The 21561-nt window shown below is 36.2% G+C and overlaps 1 protein-coding gene across 7 annotated transcripts in view; it reads right to left on the reverse strand.

Annotated features, from left to right (window-relative positions):
• Nucleotides 1-21561, reverse strand: part of LOC110840039 (dipeptidase 1) — a 375966-nt gene that overhangs the window by 262220 nt on the left and 92185 nt on the right. For 5 of the 7 annotated variants that reach the window (XM_087357058.1, XM_087357057.1, XM_087357056.1 and 2 more), the window contains exon 3: nucleotides 18363-18387. In XM_087357058.1, the coding sequence (XP_087213184.1) occupies nucleotides 18363-18365 (3 nt within the window). In that variant the 5' untranslated portion in view covers nucleotides 18366-18387. Of the gene's footprint in view, nucleotides 1-11181; nucleotides 12435-15515; nucleotides 15897-18362; nucleotides 18388-21561 lie in introns of those variants that run through there. The other 2 variants (XM_087357052.1, XM_087357053.1) reach the window with 2 other exon arrangements.

Consider the following 21561-nt stretch of genomic DNA (forward strand, 5'->3'; position numbering starts at 1 on the left):
CTAAAAATTCGCCACTGAATATGAATAATTCATGGGAGAATCTGCTGTACTGTGCTGGCCGACGTGTGAAGAGTGGACAGTCAGAACAAATTACTCTTCTGAGGGCCATAACAGCCGTAATCAGCATACAACGATATTCTGATCGAGTTCTTTTTTAAAATATCGGCACAGATGCAACAATTCAGAACCAAACACAAAAATATGTTCGTTTAATTTTATTCAACGACGTTCTGTCAACTAAAACAGTCTGGACAGTAAACTGACAACCTGTAAACTAGATGCCCGGGATTCATCTAATGGGTTGGGGACCTTTTAATGGACTTAGCCTGATGCTGACCACTCACCTTCACCTTATGTCCAAGTTGAAGTGTAAACACTGGGCTTACAATTATTGGAAATATGAGAAACGTTATACAAATTCGGGCGGCGTGTAACGGCGAAATAGTTTTTCGCATGCGCACTGCGACCTAACTGACGTCATCCATGCTTCTAATTAAACTGAGCCCAGGTGTAGTGCCTAGGTAAGGGCACTCCTTCATGTGCAATGTTCAGTGACAGAATTGTAGACGAATTCACATTAAAAAATTATGTCAAAATAAGCGGTCACGAACCATTGCAGGACACAACCATTTTTTGATCGAATGAACACTTAAAACAAAGAGATAGTATAGTTGCGTCATATTGTGATATTAATTAAAATAATTATTATATTTGTTTACCGTCAAATCACAATAAAATAGTAAGATAAGATAATTAAAATGATTAAAATATCATCTTATGTTGAGTCAATAACGAACCTTGTTCTGAGATGGTAACGCTTCTGGATCTCTCCTCTGAACACATCTGAACCGATTGCTATTTCATATATGACTGGTATAAACATCAATAACACCACTTCAACAATAATGTTATATTAATAATATCTAGACACAACTTCCATAAAATATACTGAGAAAGATGATAAAATTATAAAATTGTAAAAATTATAAATAATTGTAATTTGAGTTTAAAAGTTTATAATTTACACCTGATGACGGTTTGATAAACCGAAACATGTTGTGAATGTTCCGATGTAAATCGAATGCTCGATATGGAACATAAGATGATATTTTAATCATTTTAATTATCTTATCTTACTATTTTATTGTGATTTGACGGCAAACAAATATAATAATTATTTTAATTAAAACACAATTAAAGCCGAACGTACAGATAGTCAGAGGATACAAAGACATCCCGAATGTAAGTGAAACAAGTGTTATGCTAAGCCGTCACGGCAGTAGAGGATTAAATATTTAGAATTTTGACACAGTCCTTAGATAGGAAACTAAGGTTTCTAATTTCTGAATAACGTACGAGCGGACACAGCCGGGTCCTTCATAACTACACATCATCAACTTGTATTTCCTGCAGCTACGGAGAGCAAACTCCATGGAGATGACATGGTTAATATTTAAAACGTAGGAAATGTCCGCGGATCGAAACCACACGTATACGACCAGAGCCCGACTCTCTCATTTTCTCTTGTGGCGAAAACCACATGGAAGCATTTCTAAAACGTGTACCGCATCTTGTAGCAGTTAAAGCGAACAATTCGTGGCGAGAGAATGGCAGAAATTATACTTTACCAAGGAAACGGCCCTTAGATAAAAGCCAAAATGAAAAACCATTCATACAAGGCCGATCGTCCGACAAGACATTCAGCGGTTGGGAAAGCTTCAAATCTTAGACTGAAAAATCTTACGGCTCCTGTGTTACCGAGGTGGAACCAGTAATTAATGACTGTCCCAAGTCACTTTATGATAGTGCATAGTGGATTATGCATTCCACTCGCATTTAATTAATTACGACTGGAATACATTTACATAATTATGATTGTCTATTAACATGCTGTATCAATCCCACACAATTTGCATGTAATTATGTAACGACTGTTACTTACGAATTATTAAATTTATTATTAGGAAATTATTTTCTCGTATTTTGTGACTTGCATTTTGCATATCTGACCGTGATCCACCCTGTTATTTATGTTTTTCTTAATAATTTATGCCATTTTTGTGTTATATTACTCGTACTTCAGCGAAGCTTTAAAAAAGCTTCGCTGAAATCGGCCTTCTTTGGCTGCTGTCAATTGAAGTTATTGTGGTTGTCACTTTACCGACATTAGTTTATTTATTCACTCTAAAATAATAATGAGGAATTAAAAATATAAGAAATTGATTATCACTAGTTTAAAAACTGACTTCTTTTGTCATATTGAATACACGCATCTGGCTCTTGCAAGCGTAAGAAGTTGATAGGAAATCGAAATTACTATTTTTTATGTTGGATTTACAGAACTAACTACGTACATATATCATATTAGTTCTTCATTAGCTAATACACTCTCAGCTGAATCAAAATTTTTCCCGCGTCTTATGGAAACCAAATATTCGTTACAGCCCACTACGGGACCTATTCCTAAGATATAAATACAGTTCACGTCTTCTGTGCTGATTTAAAGTTCACTTTAGCATTAACCTCCCATCTGCATCAAGATTTCCTCTCCAGAGTTGTCGCCCATAATTCTATAAGCATTTTTCATCTCTTCTTTAACTGCCAGGCGCCCCACCCATGGTATTCAAATTGTCCCTACAATTACAATGGGGAATAAAATTTAAATGTGTACATTAAAATATGCATTTGTATCCTGGAATTTGACTGGTGTCAGATACAATAATAGGCATGTATCCCACTGAAACAATGTTTTATTGCAGAAGCTGCTTATGTTTGTAATTGAACATTTGTATTTAATGGACGAAAGACAAATGCCCCAGGATAATGTCACCCGCCGATGCATGTGTTGCGTTGGTCCGAAAAATCAAACCGGTGGAACAGCTGCAGTTAACATTAGTGTCAGTATCAGTGAGAGAGTAACCTATCAAAATATTTGAATATTAAAGTATGTTAAAAGACAATGTGTTACCTGTCTTATATGGGTATGAAACATCCGATATAATCACGGGTTGTTGAAGTCAGAAAACATGAGGAGATAATATGGGCCTATGAAAGAGGAGGCAGGGGTGTACGAGAAAATTACAGAATGATACAGATCTTTATGACCTGCAGAGTCCATTCTTCACTTGGTGTTACAATTATTGTTAGTAGCATTAGTAGTCATAGCAACAGCAGTAGTAGTAGTAGTAGTTGTAGTAGATTTGTTTTATTATTATTATTGTTTTTCTATTGTTCTATTTACTGTTAGTGTTGGCTGTTATTGGCCTCCTTTTGGCTGTTGCCAAGCACTCTAATAAATGAATCGAAGTGAATTAGGACGCTTAAATCAAGGATGACTATAAAAAAACATGCAGTATGAATGAGCGACGTGAGAAGTGCACACACAATTATAGTCAAAAAACTGAAGGGAAAATACTACGTAAGGAAACATTAAAACTGATCTCAAACGAATAGGAAATTATCGTGACTGGATTAAATTGGCTCAGTACAGCCAGTGTTAGATCAGTGACGAACAGTGGAGTTCCATAAGACGACGAACATCACCTCAACTTAGAACAGCTAAACGTTCTAAATAATAATTAAGTTCTATGCAATAATAAGCATGTGTAAATACACAATTAAAATAACAGAACATAAAATATTTTTGATTTGTTTTGACTTTAACCAATTTTTTTACAACTCAGTGCAAACCTGAAAATACTTAGTGTATACTACACTGTCGAGTCAGTATCGACTCATGACACAAATGTTTTATGAAGTGAAGTAAAGCAAAGCTACCATAAAAAGATATTCAGGGACTTCTTTTCGGAAGTTATAATTCTCACAGAATGAGTGTAATTCCTTTCATTCGGTGGCAGCTGATGTGAGGATAGGAGAAATAAACTCTGCAATAAACACAGCAGAATATTGCTCTAATAAGAAGAACTTGATAGAGTTCTATTCTGAGTCAAGAGACTTGCACAGTCTTAAACTGAGGGTAAGCCTACGACGAACAAGTAGCTGCAAGATGCCACTTACAATAGAACAATAGGACTTAATTCTGTCCTATATTTAAGCTATGAAGATGTATTGTACAGGGATTAGAAGGAGAATCTTGACTTTGAATAACAATAGACTGTATAAACAGTAGTTGAAGAATTATTACTCTGTTATATACATGACAGGCCACACGGAGAAATACACTGTTAGGTTAGGTTGTGCAGTGACAGAAATCCCTGTTCATTTGTCTCAGGTAAAGTAGGTCCGATTATGTTTGATCAGTGTGGACTCAGGGTTTTGGACTGTTTGAAGACTGAAATCGCGGGATCGAATCTTTCTCGAAGTACATATGTTTTGATATAATTTGATGTTTAGGATTTGAGTTTTTACGGCGGTGAGTCTGAAGATGACTGTCTTCTGGGTTGTTGCGCCGTGTGGTCCGGTAGAAGTTTGCCGACGTTTCAGAGGTCCTTGCTGCCTCCATCAACAGGGCGATCATCACCGTGGTGATGGAGGAAACAAGCACCTCTGAAACGTCGGTAAACTTCTACCGGACCACACGGCGCAACAACCCAGAAGACAACCATCCATCTTCCCTCGACTCTTGTTTTATACCATTTAAAACATTTCATAGGTCGAGAGGCTTTTACCCATGACACCCGTCGAAATACGTCTCCACCCTCAGCTATAAGTACATAGCAGAAGTAACCACATTCAATTCCCGTCGGCGGTTATAGAGTGCTTATATAATTCTGGACTGTTTAATACGATATCTGCTCTGTGTTAGTTCAGCAGATGTTTGCAACAGGTAATCAGGATTATCCTTAAACTAAGATTATTTTAACCAACTATCACTCGTGAGATTAAAGTCTTGCTATAATCTGGTTTGTACAAGTTTGCCGTTATATTAACTACACTTCATGCCCCGAAGACAGGAGCTGATTATAAACACAGAGGCCGCGAGATCATGGGGATAAAGTCACAAGATAAATCAACAGATTTGTTACTGGCTCCGCATTAAATGCAGAAAACCAAGTACAACATAAGATTTTAAATACACAGAGACAGAGCATTACTTCTCACGGAACAACCTTTTTCCAACGTGGACAGTATGATATTAAAATTACATCTATAAAGACATTATAACAAGAATACATTTATGAAATATCTGTTGTTTTTATTTAGGAATCTGTTACCATCCACACTAAAACAATGAATCGCCCTGATGACGGAGGCAGTATGACCTCTGAAACGTTGGTTAACATCGACCAGACTACACAGCGCAATAACCCAGAAGACAGAAATCTTCATACTAAGAATCGCCCTGATGACGGAGGCAGTATGACCTCTGAAACGTTGGTTAACATCGACCAGGCTACACAGCGCAACAACCCAGATGACAGAAATCTTCATACTAAGAATCGCCCTGATGACGGAGGCAGCAATGACCTCTGAAACGTTGGTAAACATCGACCAGACTACACAGCGCAACAACCCAGAAGACAGTAATCTTCATACTAAGAATCGCCCTGATGACGGAGGCAGCAATGACCTCTGAAACGTTGGTAAACATCGACCAGACTACACAGCGCAACAACCCAGACTTCGGAAATCTTCATGTTTTCCCAACCTACGAGTGTACATGGCGCCATGACGTAGCAGCAGTAAAAGCGAAATTGAAAGTAAAATTAAAAGCGCCCGGACATTAAACAGAAACCAGTGGACGAAAGTTATTTCCCTGCAAGCTTTCCTTGTAATATATTTTCTGAAAACATAAGTATACCATATTCTACGTGATATCACTTGTGACATATTGAAAAATAGGGAATTTGTGACCCATTTTAAAAACACACTGACGTGCATGAATATGCAAATGTAAACATGTCGAAATGGTCTTCTAGGCTGAAATGTGTGGACTTCGGTTATGAAGATGATAACAGTATGTTCCTACGTACAAGTCCACGCTGTACTACAATCCAGAAGACCAACATAGACAATTATATTTCCCTAAGAAAAGGATCACAATAAAGATGAATATATTTTTAGATTGCACTGTAGTTACTAACTGAACCAAATCGAACTGCATAATCAAAACTATTCCGACACCCCCGCGGCAGCGATATTTAGCGCAATTCATGAACTGGAAACAAACACACGCTAATGTAAGTGTTCATATTTCATATCAGAAACTCATTATGAATAATAATTAGGTTACAATTTGATTACGGTAAAATTTGAACATGGGAAAAATAAAAAAAAATCCGAAGAAGGCAGCCCGGAACAATGGTCATGAACGGAACTGATACCGTTGAATTCAAGTCTCGATAGTTATCAGACCTACACAGATCTACACGGCGTTCTGCATTTGAAAAATCGTTGTTAAACTATACAACTATAAAATAATAGCTGAACGAGACATCTGAGAGATGGGCGATCTATAAGTCATATATTTATTAAAATTTCGCATCTTAGTCACCTGATATTTAGCTACAAGTCAACAGCGTGATTCAGGAGTGTCATCAGAGCATTTATTTTACTCACAGGTAAATAGTGATTTCTGTACATGGACGTATTGGCTACTGAAACAACGCATTTATGAACTCAGGTGTTTCATGAGGATATAAACTGCTGGGCATTATGAATCTCATCATGAAATACAAACCCTGACTGATTTGCTTTTCGCTGCGTTGTGGTCTGCGTGCGTTGGTATGACAGCCTGAACACATAAATCGCTATGTGTAATAAGCGGGTTCGTATCAGAGTGATCTCATAACTGTCCCAACGCTTTAACCCGCAACCTATCGTTGTTAACGTGAAAACTACCCAGCAAAACAAAACTACTCCGTGTAGTACAGCGGCTCAGCTGTTTCTGGCACTTTCCTAACAGATACGAGGCAAACCAAAAACTATTTTGTATCATAACACAAAATACGTGCGTATAACTGTATGTATGTAGGTTGAGTGTTATTACACATACAATGCAGATTCATCTGTTAAGTACGACAGCATCTGAGCAATTTTGCAGTTTATTAAATAAAATATAATTTATGTGGGAGTAAGAATGTGTACTCTTGTTATGAATTGGTATTTTGTATGTATGTGTATATGTACGATCTTAAACAAGGAAACAAGGAAAGAAGATGACGTTCCAGGAATTAAAACGAGAAGCCGAGAATAGGGAAAACTGGAGAGCTGAGAGCTCTTTTTGGGCAGAGCAATGGACCTGTCGTAAGACAGAACACTAAATAATAATAATAATAATAATAATAAGTGTATATGTGTGTGCGTATATGCGCGTCAATGCGTGTTACATCTACAGGAATTTTCCGATTCCAATTTCAGCCCCCAGAATGGGTCAACTTAATGAGTATTTTGGTAGTCTCCCTCCGTGCATCCATGAAAATGTTCGGAAAACAAAAAGTGATAGTGGAACCACGGTTCCGGAGAATTAGACGTAAATACGTCTATACGGAAAGGAAGTTCATATATTGGCTTTATTCTAAATATTTCCTTTATACATGCTTTACAATTGAGTAAAGTTTGATTAAGACTTTGCTTATTTAACTGGAATTAGTTACGCTTAAGATGGGTCTGTGGTAGCTGAATGTAATGTAAAGTAATGTAATGTAATGAACGGTAAGTTAAGGTAATGTAATGTTTTATAGGTAACAACAGATAACGTTTCCTTGGTAACAATAATACCGAGTAAACAATTGACGTCTCCAAGGTAACATAATGCAGTTACACTTTTTCGTTTCACTTTTTCGTCTCACTTTTTGCCGAATGACACTGACCCGAAAATATAGACGTATTTACGTCAAAAAATAGACAACACTCACTTCCAGATAACTAATAATTAATAAATTCCACAGTGTTCTACATTATATCACCTATGATAAGGCATCGTTAAATAAAGCAGGACCAAATCTAAACCCGCAACTCCAGGGTAAATGAGTCGACCACAATCGGCTAACAAGGCTCTTCTGTTGTGGCTGTGGCAAGGGAATCCTCCCTGCGTCTAATTATAACGCCGTGCAAGTGCCAGGGGGTAGCGGATTTCTCAATCTAAACGTGGGCATTACAGAGCTAGCTTCTTTGGTAAAATCCCACGGTCCTCTTTGTATAAAAGGCTAAGTATTGCCCTGGGTAGGACTGTAAATAGTATTGGCGAAAATAAAAATCATTGCATCTCCACAACCTGTTTTTTGACTGAATGCAATATCATAAATTAACCGTGTTACATTTCCCTAGCACAAATATCATACAGTAGCTGGAGAGCAATCAGTATAATCACCATAAAAATTTGTGTACGGTAAAATGGAAGTTCATTTATTACTGTTCTCTGCATCCTATATTCATAATGCGTGTGGATGAATGCTAACTGAATGCCAGTTTCAACAACAAAAATTAATTAATTAATTAATTAATTTCCGAATAAAATCGTTCGTTTATAACAACTACGTAAATTCATAACAGATGAAAACTGGGACCTCATGCGCAACAGATCACAGTCTGTAATGTAGGTAAATAAGGAGCAAGCTATTTGACGATCCTTAATCAACTATAAAGTTTTCGTTCAAACAACATGAATAGGTAATTTGATATTATAGTTTGATTGACAGTCCGTCCACAAAACAGTTTTTGACTATAGTCTCAATGTTTATTAACTACATGTTTCGACCTTAATTTGTCATCTTTTGGTGGTGCTAGAAACTAACACATTATTAATAAAGTGTATAAATATTTGAAACAGATAACATTTGCACGAATTCGTGCGATTGCTTAACAATTATTCGTAACAGGTATGTACCTGAAAACACAGGAAGTTTGACCTACAGTAGAAACATATTTTTTCTCGGGTTTAAAAGCAAGTACTGAAATGGAAGGGAGTAGATTATAGGCTGTATGGATATTTCCTAAGATGTTAACAAAATCATTAGAATGTTCAAATTGTCTATTAGTTTAAAGCCCTTTGAGTTATGTCTTTGAGGTAGAATTAAGCTTTCTTATTGCACATTTCTGGATTTCTTCTTGTTGTGTAATCACTCAGAAACGTTACGATCAACGCACAACAGGAATCGTCCCACAAAACTCGAGATTATAAAATTATTAAAATGATCGTGAGCCTTAAGACAGACAGACAGAACCAAGTTTGTCAGTTGGTAGGTTAGTTTAATTAGTTCTTTGGTTAACCGAATTTTTCAAGTAGTTGGTGAGCCAGCTCTACTTAGAATGTTAGTTGATTAACTGGTTACGTAGTTTTATATTTGATTTAGCTTAATTTCAGTTAATTACTTAACGTCTATACAAGTAATATCAGCGGAAGGCAGTCGATTATTCAGACATGTTAATAATTTTGCTCTTATTTGATACCTTAAAGACAGGAACACATGAGAGTACAGAACAGAACAAAACAACGAACTTTCTAGTTCCTTCCTGTTTTAATTGTTTGTAACATTTCCGGCCAGTGTCCGCGTTCATGTATTTCCCCTTGCACTTAGGCAAACAGGTGATACAGAACTGTATAATCAAATAAAACAACACGTAAAAACGTCGCTTCTGGAATGATCTATTTAACACAGCCAACTAAGTAGAACAAACAGATGTCAATGTTTGGTGTTGACCACACAACATATGAAATGGGAAAATATATTTCGCTTGTATTAATAGTTGCTACGCTCAGAGTTTGGAATCATGCATTCTAAATTAATGGAAGAGAGTTCTTACTGAGAAGCTAACAGTCCCTCAGCTACTCAAGAAATCCCTCTCCATTTAATAAATCCAAAATCTCAGGTTCGTGATCCCAAAAGCCCAACACTGAAACGATAACCTATCTTGACCCAACCGAATGCTGTTCACAGTTTTAAATCCCAAATCTTTAGATTCCATTTTATTATTATCTTCTTATCTCCGACTATATCACCCAAGTGGAATCCTTGCTTCGGGTTTTCCGACTAACAATTCGTACGCATTCCTCATGTCTCTCATACGTAATATATTGTACGCTAATGTGTTTTTATTAAGCGGGAGTGGCTAATTGGAACAGTGGATACTTTTAAATTCGATTCATCTCTCAACTACACTCGTAATTTGTGAATGATAGCCCTTTGAATCGACAAAACAAAATTTAATTTGGGAAAGGAATAAAAAAAGTCCAAATATAGAGTAACTACACAATGTCCACACGTAACATGAAATTATTAGTAGTGAATTTAGTGAACATTACTTTTTACATGGAAGCAACGTGTACTACACAGAAACCTGCCAAAAAAGAAAACATTTTCAGATCGCTTTGAGTTCCATCATAAAAAGGTTTTCTGTACTTAGAAAAGGTTAGCCGTTTACAGGGTTAAATCAGGCTTCTTTTTTACTATAAAGTTCTGTTATTTACATTCCAAAATTGAACAAGAATGACAGTCAATTCCGGAAATGTAGATGATCCCAAGATAATCTACAATAACATCACTAACGCAACAATGGATTATTGTATCTGCCCTTCTGTCTGAACTATTATAACAATTAAGATCAAGTTTCTACCCATTAATACGGAGAAGCGAAACTTTGCAGGAAAGTTCTGACAGGCTGGTTGCAAAGTAACAGGTAGTTTACATTAGTTCGTCAGTTGTCTCTTGCAAAACAGCGCCAAAAGAAACCCTGAAGCAAGTATCACGTTCAGGTTATAGTGTCTTGATTTCCATTCCGGGAAGTCAAGATTGAGTACAGTGAGATAAAATTTTGGGTAGGCGCTACAATCAACCGCGCTGTGGTATTACAACTATTGTAATGGTCAATGAAATCCTTACACAAGCTATGCTCAACACTGAATCTGGTTATAAACCAGCTTAATCCACTCCATATTGTCATTTTAGATTTTTTCAGCTACGCTTGCTTGGATTGGTGACCATCTGAGAACATCACAAGGACCTCTGAAACGTCGATAAACGTCTAACAGACGACACGGCGCAACAACCCAGAAGACAGTCATCTTCAGACTCACCGTCGTAAAAACCTCAAATCCGACTATTTCATGTCATGCTTATGAAGATCCCAGGTTGAGCGTCATTAAAATGACGGACAAGCTTGCCTATTTCCGTGGATTAAACTACTGACCTCTCAGTATGGAGTAACACAACAAAAATCAACATAGAATTTTTAACCACCGAAAGATTAAAAAAAATTATACATGCAATTTTAGAAGCTGACCTGGTAGTCCATGAAGTTTCCATAACCCATGTGGTTGCAAGTGCAGGAACACTGTTGAATGTGTTCTCTTATATCCATCTCGACGTCCCATTGCGCAGGGGCTCCACTGTTCCCCGATCCAGCAGCGGAGGGGTTCAGCGTAATGGCCGCACGACAACATTCTTCCATCTGCATCATGTCACGCGGCACAGCACGCACTAAACTTATTCTTGAAATCTCCGAGGACTCCTTTCATCACCGGATCCTTTCACTAGCATCATACGTCATCAGTCTTCACACCTAATATCCCTTTGTCTACAGTGTGTGATCGCATCCCAAAATTAAACCGCGCTACTAGCTGCCTTAAAATGCAACTGCTAGATCTCTACTCACGTAAATAACACACAATTAAACAACAATTAGATAAGGATAATGTTCCAAGCCAATTTACACAGGCTGTGATTAATAAAATATATCTCACATATATTTTTTTCAAATATTCTGAGGTAACTTGAAATGTTCAAACATTAGACCAAATATGATATTTAACATTCGAAACAAAACGTCTCCAGATAATATACTTACTTCATGATTCGAAATATTCACATTATAAACTATAATGCAATACAATCACCATCAGAGCCGTATATATTCTCTGTTTTAACTTCATGCATCATAAATCATGAAGCAACATTTCATTGTTTCAAATGTCACGAAGTGGCCTATGCAGTGATATTCAACAGTTTTTTAACCTTGCCTATTAAATGATACTTCGATCATTCTGCATCCACACTACACATATTTCATCACAACAAACGCTGAAACGTTACGTGTCCATACCACGACACTAATCGATAGCAGGCGACCTTTCATATTGTCCCCTGAACTCAGATTCGTCCAAAGTTCGATGAGGAAATTAAAAGACTACGAATTACTCCCTCTATACGTTATCAGTATCCTACATTCAAAAGCATAATTTGTGTACACGTATTTCCATTTTAAGAATACCTCTTTGTCTCGTCAATATCACAAAATCGCATCCATTCACAATAACGCGAGTCACTTATTTCGTTCTTGTCCACATACTTGTTGCAAAACGTCATGACATTTATCAAAGTTCTAGCAGAAGGTGACAATTTATTTCAATCATACAGCGTCAGATGTACTATTTTTCAAGTGATATCAGTTCAACTGTTACATCGTATATTTTCTTGGCCATCGTTCAATTTCATTTTACCGCTGCATGTTTCAGGGATGACTGCATTATAAGCACACTAGTAAATTTCAGTTTGGATATAACATAATTTTAAAATGTAAATTTACTGAAAATATAACAATGAATTTATTATCACTAAATTCTTACGGACATTGTACTTAGGCGCCATATTTGAGTACGTGTTACATCACAAATAGATGGACTTACAAACTACTCGTATTAAATATAAAGCATACGTTGTTTATATTTGTTAGTAATTGCTATCTGCTTCACAGTCAAAATACGTGTTATTTTTATCTTCTAAACTTTACTTTACGTTACACTCATTACCTACATTAAAGATTCCATAAATTTCACTAGCCACATAACGTACAGTTATATGTAGACTTAACTAAATTGAGAGAAGAATTGATTATTTTACTTTTAGTAAATCCAAATATTTCTGATACTGGTATATACACACCCCTTGAAACTGACACTGCAAAAAGAAGTATGCAAATAAGAACTACCTTACACGAAACAGAACAAGCATTACGTGCAGAAATAAAGTAAGTCACTTAAAATACTCTAGAAAATTACATATGAAATACGTAATCCTTCTACGTTCTCCATAGCTTTAAGCTGTACAGGATAGAAATTCACTAGTAGCGGTGTATAGAGAACGAACATAATCCCTCTACTTTCCTCACTTTAGGAGCTTAAATCTGTTGTACTTTCTGCTAACAAACATTCCGGTACAGTTAATACTGCAAAGTTCAATATACGATACACTTCACCGCTTAATAACTCAATTCGGTTAAATTATTGCATTTCACTTTACTCCAAAGCAGTTAACAATAACTGACGAATATGAATAATTTAATATTCTCCGCACTTAATATTGGTATTTATGATAAATTCATCTACTCACACGTAACACGTGCTTACAACTTACGCGTTATTAGAATTTACATAAGAATTTTATTATAATGAATCCGTTAATAAACATCTCAATACACTGACATTTTAAAACAATGACACATCTACAGTGGCATTTACTATGGCGCGTTTACAAGTCACATAATTGTATTTCGCTCAGCATTTTAAGTTATTTGTTCATAATATATTGACTAGCTAATGTGTGGAAAACGGCTGGTTCTTGAATGAAGCAGAATTCTTGTAATTTCTTTTTTCTGCCATAATTTGCGCCTTGCTTTTACACTAAACGAGGCGTCAAGACAACCAATGGTTAACCATTATAGAGTATCGACTATCCATTTGAGTAAAGAATTACTATCATTATTACCATGACAACTATGACTGATGTGTTGCTATTACTCAAATATTTTGAGCAGAAATGTGGAGTATCTCCGTCATAAACCACCCTACATCATAAACAAATGGAGGCCTATTCAGTGTTAATGAAGAAGAAAAAGAACTTACCAACTCGAATTGTGTTCAGTTCATAATTTCAGTTAATTAATGACAGGGGAAATCATAATAAGAATTAGTTAACCTAAAATTGAAAAGACATTAATACAAATAAAGTTCATTTTTACGATTCTCAGGAATATGCAGTATTCGTGATCGATTACTTAAATAAATCAACGGAAATATCAGATTATGTTTAGTATTGACACCAAACAAGTATGTTATCCGATTTTCAATTCAACCAACGAAATGTTATAAGTATTTGTTAGGTAACTGTTCGTTTGTTAAAACCCTCTTACCACAATTCTACGTCACCCGCATAAAACACGTATTTGATAAAGAAAGTCCCCTGCATATATAATATTAACAAAAGTATTTGTCCATTATGAAACATTGCTATCCGCTCATATAACATTCAGCAAAATAATCTCTACTAGTTATAAAGAGTATATTGTAACAAAGGACGCAATTAATTTGAACATTGTCCACCTTATGACGCATATTTGAAACACGCTACAATCGGTAGCTGAGTTTTTTCTTTCCGTACGATAATTGGTTGTCATATACCAAGAGTTTGTATTTTATCCTGCAACCACAAGTAAAAAATACGCATGTGGAGGAACAGGCCTATTCAATGCAAACCATACATTTTCTTTATACAAGTTTATTATCTTGCCCATACATACGCATTTATTAGCACGCAAGAGTACTCACAGTGCCGAAAAGTCACGATTCAGTAGTTATCACAGCTGTTTCCCATTCAGAAATTTCCGATTTCGAGTCTTGACTTAGATAGCAAGCTACGAAGGTGGAATTTCCGCGGTTTTACCCAGTCTTTTCAGATATATGATAGAATACTATCTCAAAACAAGCCACGACCTTATTCTTCCACATCGTTCCCCATTCAACTTTTATAACTTCCTATAATTCGACAATATTTATGCAATCGAAAAAAGGGCTTTAAATAACCATGAAATTACCATTTTCTGTTTATTTACAAGAATCCAAATTGTAATTTTTTATATAATGAAGGTAATGTAAACAAACTTTCGTTCAGTTGTTGTTAAATCAGCGAAAATATGTAAGTACCTTGTGAAAACTTGTAGTAAATCAATACGTAGCCAGAATTATTCAATGAAAGTGGTATTATATCGTAAAATAAAATTCAAACACTATTTCCCCTCTGTGTTCCCAACGAAAGGCTTCCTGATCGACTTCATAGATCACAGCCCATTTTTAGAAGTTAATAACAGTTGCTCAGCAAAGTAAAAAATTCCTCGATTACTATGGAACTCGAAGAGTTACTACCGCGTTCTCAGGATCCTCAAACATCACTGCACTAAGTAGATGAATCCAATTCACACTCTATGTACTGAAAATTCATTTTAAATTATCCTTCTATCTACACCCGTCTTTTAAGTGGTCTCTTCCCTAAAGTGTCACACAAATACGCCGTTTGTCATCGGCATAATATAGTATGCAGTGTACGTAATTGCGTGTATCTGTTAGCCTATTTTGTAATCACTCATATTCCTGTTTGATGTCTTAGTTCAGTAATATAACTTGTGGCTGTTGATCCAGCACTCTAATAACAAAATATTTAAACAGTTTATTACTTATACTAACTACGCTAATACATAATCTTAGTAAGTTTAATGTATTTTTACGGGTATATTATTATTATTATTCATCTATCATCATATCGTAAAAAAATAACTTTTCTCATTACTTTACAAGTAACAGTCTTGACGTAGAATTCCTAAAAGTACAGAAATCGTTCGTTTAAAGTTTACTCGGAGCACAAACTCAAATTCACTGTATCACGTCATTTCTATACAGATGAAACTAAAGCTACAGTTTAAAGCTGTTGAATGTATCAGTAAAATAATTAATCATTTAATTACATCTTTTTAACTGAACACTAAAATCGTCACGCGTTTACACAAAAGAAAATTCGACATATACTAACTAAAATAAATCACATCCACAACTTTCCACCACAAGGATAAAGAAATTCTCATGTCAATTTTTCTGTTAAAACAAAAGAATCACGCGTAACAACACGGAGCCTCGCAACCCGCCAACGGGACGGCGCCACTAACGGATCCGACGTCTGTCAGCGTCTGAACGACGCTCCATCGTCGCTAACTTGGTCCCGGGCATCAGCATCTAGCCAGCGAGCCTTTAGAATTCTGCACGGAAACACCCGAACAAACTTGCCGCCACGGAAATACCCGAAAAATCTACCCCCTTCTCTACACACTAATGAGAAGCTGTAGGTCCAGCTGCGTTTGACCTCTACTGCCTAAGAACCAAGCCCATCTTTTACTTTACAGGGCAGAATCATACAAGTGCAGCACACTGACCACAAGTGTGATTCGTGAACCGTTCTGTTGTACCTCCAGCGATATATCTGCCTGCCGTTTTCTGCTGTTCTGAAGCATTTAGCAGTACGTACCCTGACAAGGAAGTACCGAGTATGACAACAATACACAGTCTAGTAACAAAATTCGGGACACCGGAAGAGTTTGTCTGAGACAAATGCTTATCGACAAAAATAACAACAGATAAAACAGTGCATCAGATGCAACGACAAGATATATCTTGCAAGAAATCAGCGCTGCCTCTGGTTTCGTCGTTTTGTGCGTGAACGGGTTCATGCGTTTTAAATGGATCATCCTACATTAAAACAATCTGGACAAGCATTGTAATGGTCTTTATGTGAAGTGCCTATTATTTGATGTAACCGCAACTGAAATGTGTCGACAAATCCGCAACATAAAATCTTACTAGAATCCTTTCAGAAGCTCTAGGGTTTCTAACGCGAAAGTTTCTAACGATGGTATATTATAATACGTAAACCGTTAGTTCAGAATTTTCCCATCGTCTAAATTATAAAATAACAGCCTTCTGCAAGATGTATATTGCTTTCTTAATAACACCTTCGCCCAAAAATGGAAAAACAAACGTAATGAAACATCACCAAAAAACTACAGAAATCATAATTGAGTTTTAAGTTCTTAGATATATTTTACACCTGATGATGGTTTTATAAAAACTGAAACATATTGTGTAAATGTTCCGAAATGTAAATCGATCAATCGATATGGAACATGAATGATATTTTATTATCTTAATTATAAGAAATTTTAAATATTGTGATCAGACGGATTAAAATAAATAATTGTTATAATATTCACAACATGACGCAATTACACTATCTTCTTAATTAGGTAAAGAGGAAGATGATAAACTATTTGTTGGGTACCTGATTCAGCTACCCTCAGACATACAAAAGCGTTATTTGAACGTGAGAACTCAAGAACTACAAGAGTCAATTACAATATCAGAACAAGAAAATAACATATAATATAAAAATAATGATGATATGTGAACATGAAGATGCAGCAGTACTATGGATCATTCGATACAAACAGATAGAAAGGTTCTTCTGGCAAATAGGCCAAACATAATAATTAAATCATGCTTACTGATAGACGTGGCAATATAATCGGAGAGGAATGCAATATAAAATGAGACCGAAAAGAAATTAGAATACAAAAATATAAATGTGGAAATTCTGCGAATGTGGAATATGAAATGCTTTGTCATAACGGTAATCATTGGGCTCACGGGAATTGTAACTGAGGGACTATAATAATATTCGGGAAAAAATACCACGAAAGCATTCAATAGGCACTGTACAAAAAAAACAGCCATTGTAGGAACATCGCACATAATATCGAAAGAGCTACAGTCTGGAACTTGTAGCCTTAGTGGTGGGGTTCGAGAGAAAATAAGTTCCAGGACAAAGAAAAAAACGTTGATATGAGAAATAATAATAATAAACAATAACGGGACGGAGCATAGCAAGAATAACGGGCATTCGATGTGTACTTGTCGTCAGCACTAATTCCCGTACTATACTTATTTGATTCAAGTAACAATTCACATACGTTACGTTGTATATGATGGTATAAACGACTCAAAATATTACATTGGTTTACACTATATAGATGACATTAAACTCTGTCTTATTCTCAAACAATAAAGTTCTGGCGCTACACCTATAATGACCCAATTTCGTAAATGGCCAATTATTTATCATCACTACGCAGTATTACAAAACGTAGCTCGTGTATATCTGATGAGTACAAAGTTGGATCAGATGCGGATAGTGTTTTACTACAGAACACATTATCCTGAGGCAATGTTTCTCACCATATTTTTGGTGTAATAAATACATTTATATGCGATTTCCGGTCGAACACAATAATATATATATATTTATTTATTTATGGGAGCCAAAAATTCCCAGGACTCGACATTACACATTCGCTTGCATTCTTTCTGCCCGGTCAGTTCGGAAACACACAGTTTCCATGTACCATTTTAAAAACACACATAATGTGCCATAAATTAAAAGGGAATCGATTAATTAACAATTTCTTACGGCCAGGCTTGCCTCTCCATTAAGACGGATGAAAGCATGTGATAATGGAAATATTCGTAATAATTCGATACAATTCAGTTTTTAAAATTTGAATTATTTTATACGTAAAATACGTCTACTCACCATCAAACGATGAAGGCGGAAAAGTCTGAAAAAAGAACACAAATCATATAAATCAGTGTCTACTAACTTTTGTTCAGAAAAATCCTGTTATTGTAAAACATTCCAAGGATACGTTTCTGTTATGTCATATTTAAGATAATGTATCGCCGTGTTTAAAACAGGTGTAACCTGTAACATTTTTCACAGCTCCTTTCTAATGATACTGCATATCACAAAAGTCAAGCCTTCATGTTGAAAAACAAATGTTTACTCTTACATGATAATAACTTTAAAGGTACAACATTACATGATTATGTTTGTGTGTGTGTTTATATATACACACAATATCGAAACATGTTTAAAATAAAAGTTGAACAAGTAAAAAAAATAGCTGTACCGTACGTTATGTCAGTGTTGTACGAATAACATTCTGAAAAACGAAATTAAAATATCATATATAAAATAAACAAGTGAAAAATCGCGCGACATCTCTGCTATACGAAAACCACAACATATAGCGCATCTTAACTGCCAAGGTGGTTTTAATGTCCTTTATAAAGTACATATTATAAAGAGCTTCTATTTATCTTCAGTACATGTTAGGTACGTCTACCATTTACTTTTACCTAAAGACAGAGCCATTCTAGCCCCCATATCTAACTACTCTCATACAGTATAGTATATGCTTTCCTTTGGTTTGAAGACAAAGACATCCAGCCTCAGAAATGTTTTTCCTTTTTTCCAAAATCAAGATCAATATGCAAAACAATTTCTGGATTTGTATCCTTTTGTGGCTACTCCACTATTGTGTTGGTACCATACGTTAATCTTACAATACCCCGCGTTATAATTAAATCAGCCGAACCATTTAAAGCAACCAGAGATGCAGTATCTTGGTTTTAACAGCTCCAACCGAACGTCGAAGTTTATTAATTGACACTCTCTTTTATATTCGAGAGATCCTGAGTTCGATTCCCAGCTCAGAGTCGTATTTGGACTAAGATCCTCGTAGTTTTCCTGCTCCGTATTCAAACACTTGCCACGACAGATTCTATGCATCCTTTCAATTCATCACTCGCAACCAGTCTACCATTCGACTGTACACGTCCAAAACAGTTGAAGAATCATCGTTAAATAAACCAATATTCAATCCTTAGAAAATTCCTTTTTCTTGGGTTATCAATGGACAACTGAGGTTAAGAATGCCTGTTCCCTTCGCCCTTAACAAAGGAAGGACACAGGCTCAAGTGTCAGGACGGATCAATACATCAGACAGCAGTCTGGTCTGGGTTAAATACATTCAGATGTCTGGTACATCTGGGAAGACGCAGTGGCAATGTGTTTAATAGAAATAAGAGTGCAATGAAAGATAATGTTGGGAGAATGACAGCAGAACATTATAATTGCTTTACTTTAAAGGTCGTCGGTGCTTCCATCTGGCGAGCAGTTATAACAAGGTGATTTATATGCAGAGAGAGAGAGAGAGAGAGAGAGAGAGAGACACACACACACACACACTTACACGGGAAAGAAGAGATTGGGCTTAGCGAGGCGTGACGTACTTACTCGTCTAGCTGCAAGTCCACGTGGCCGTGCATGATATGCTGGAATTCAGAAAATCAGAATACAGGAATGTTCCGACAAACCAATCGAGCGACACGCTCGCTGTAAAGAAAGGAAGCTGCTAGTCCATAAATTTCAATGTCACATTAGCCGTAAATTACCGCCACTGCTTCGCCGCATCTTGTTTCATATAAAGACACTTCATCAACTAATACGTTTCAATGTTTAGATAGAAGGATAATATTAAAACGAATTTTAAAAGCGTGACGTGATGGTGTGGACGAGATACATCTGACTCAGGACAGGGTCCAGGGACAAGCACTTGTGAATATGATAACGAAGATTCAAGTTCCGTAACAGAAAGGGAATTTCTCGAATAGCTCAGCAACTGTTAACAGAAGAACACTGGATTAGTTTTGCTCTGAAAATGTCACAATTGTTTCCACTAAGCATAATGTCGGAAATACATTTCTTTTTATATTTATTCTTCCTGCACCAGATTCGACTCTCTTCTGAAACATTATCCTCGGGTTTTTCGTATGCCTTCAAAGTACCTTTCCAATTAAATATTTTCATAGAATCTTCAAATACACTCTTGTTGCCCCCTTCCAAATATTTCTCTGTTCCCCCTTCATTATCACGTCACTCTAAACTATATAAATTCCATACTAGGCTAGTCGGTAAAATTGTTCCGAAATTACAGCCTTTATTAAAGCCAAAGGGTCATTTTAATGTCGACAAAGGCCCTGCACTGGACTTTATCATGAGCCAAGTCAATATATTCCTCATCCTACCACCCTATTCTTTTAGGTCCAATATTAATATTATCCTTCCACCTACGCCTAGATTTTTCAAGCACTCTTCGTCCTTGAGGTTATCCATCAAAAATCTTCTTAGGCATTCTTCATCCTCAATTGTGGACATCGTGTCCTTATCTGTTTCGTTTTTCATGGTTAAATTACCTTAGTCACATTATATGATGAATACAAATCATTAAACTCTCCAATAAGCAATATTCTCTATTCTCTTTTTCAATTAATGTTCACCATTCTCTCTTCAACAACCAATTTTCTCCATTCAACTAATTACTTTCCTTCTCTTAGTCCAAATATTCTTAATGCAATTTTGTTCCCAAACACCCTCAACAAAGTTATTTAAATTCCATTATACAATTAGACAAAGCAAGATCTTTACACGAAGTTTTCGGGCCATACGTAATTTAAAGAGCCATGGAAATATAGTAAGTGGCACAGACCTTACTGGCATTCGGGATCACGTTTAGCAGGCCGTGCAATGTCAAAGCTGTCGACATGTTAATGGATGAGGAGCAATGTTGTCTTGAGCGTTTCCAGCCACAGCGACCTGTCACTTACACGACAGTCAACACAGTCGGGCACCAAAATGTCATCACAGTTTCAGAGGTGACCAGTGCACAGCGGTAAGGGGCTTCCTCACTTTTCCTCGTAGCCAAAAAAGAATTTTATTCACAAAATCGCTGAAATCTCTTCGGCACCTCCTCCCCGATTTACAAGGTCACGATGTTTCTTTAGTCACCACTTCTCCTCACAACTTGCCCCTTAAATTTGTTTTTAAACAATCAATACATAATCGCCCTGAAGATGGCAATTATAAAATTTGTCGAAACGTCGGACAAAAC

The sequence above is a fragment of the Zootermopsis nevadensis genome, unplaced genomic scaffold (genome assembly GCF_977971745.1).
Source record: "Zootermopsis nevadensis isolate Lab colony 2312 unplaced genomic scaffold, Znev_1.0 Znev_ptg000028l, whole genome shotgun sequence".
Lineage (NCBI taxonomy): Eukaryota > Metazoa > Arthropoda > Insecta > Blattodea > Termopsidae > Zootermopsis > Zootermopsis nevadensis.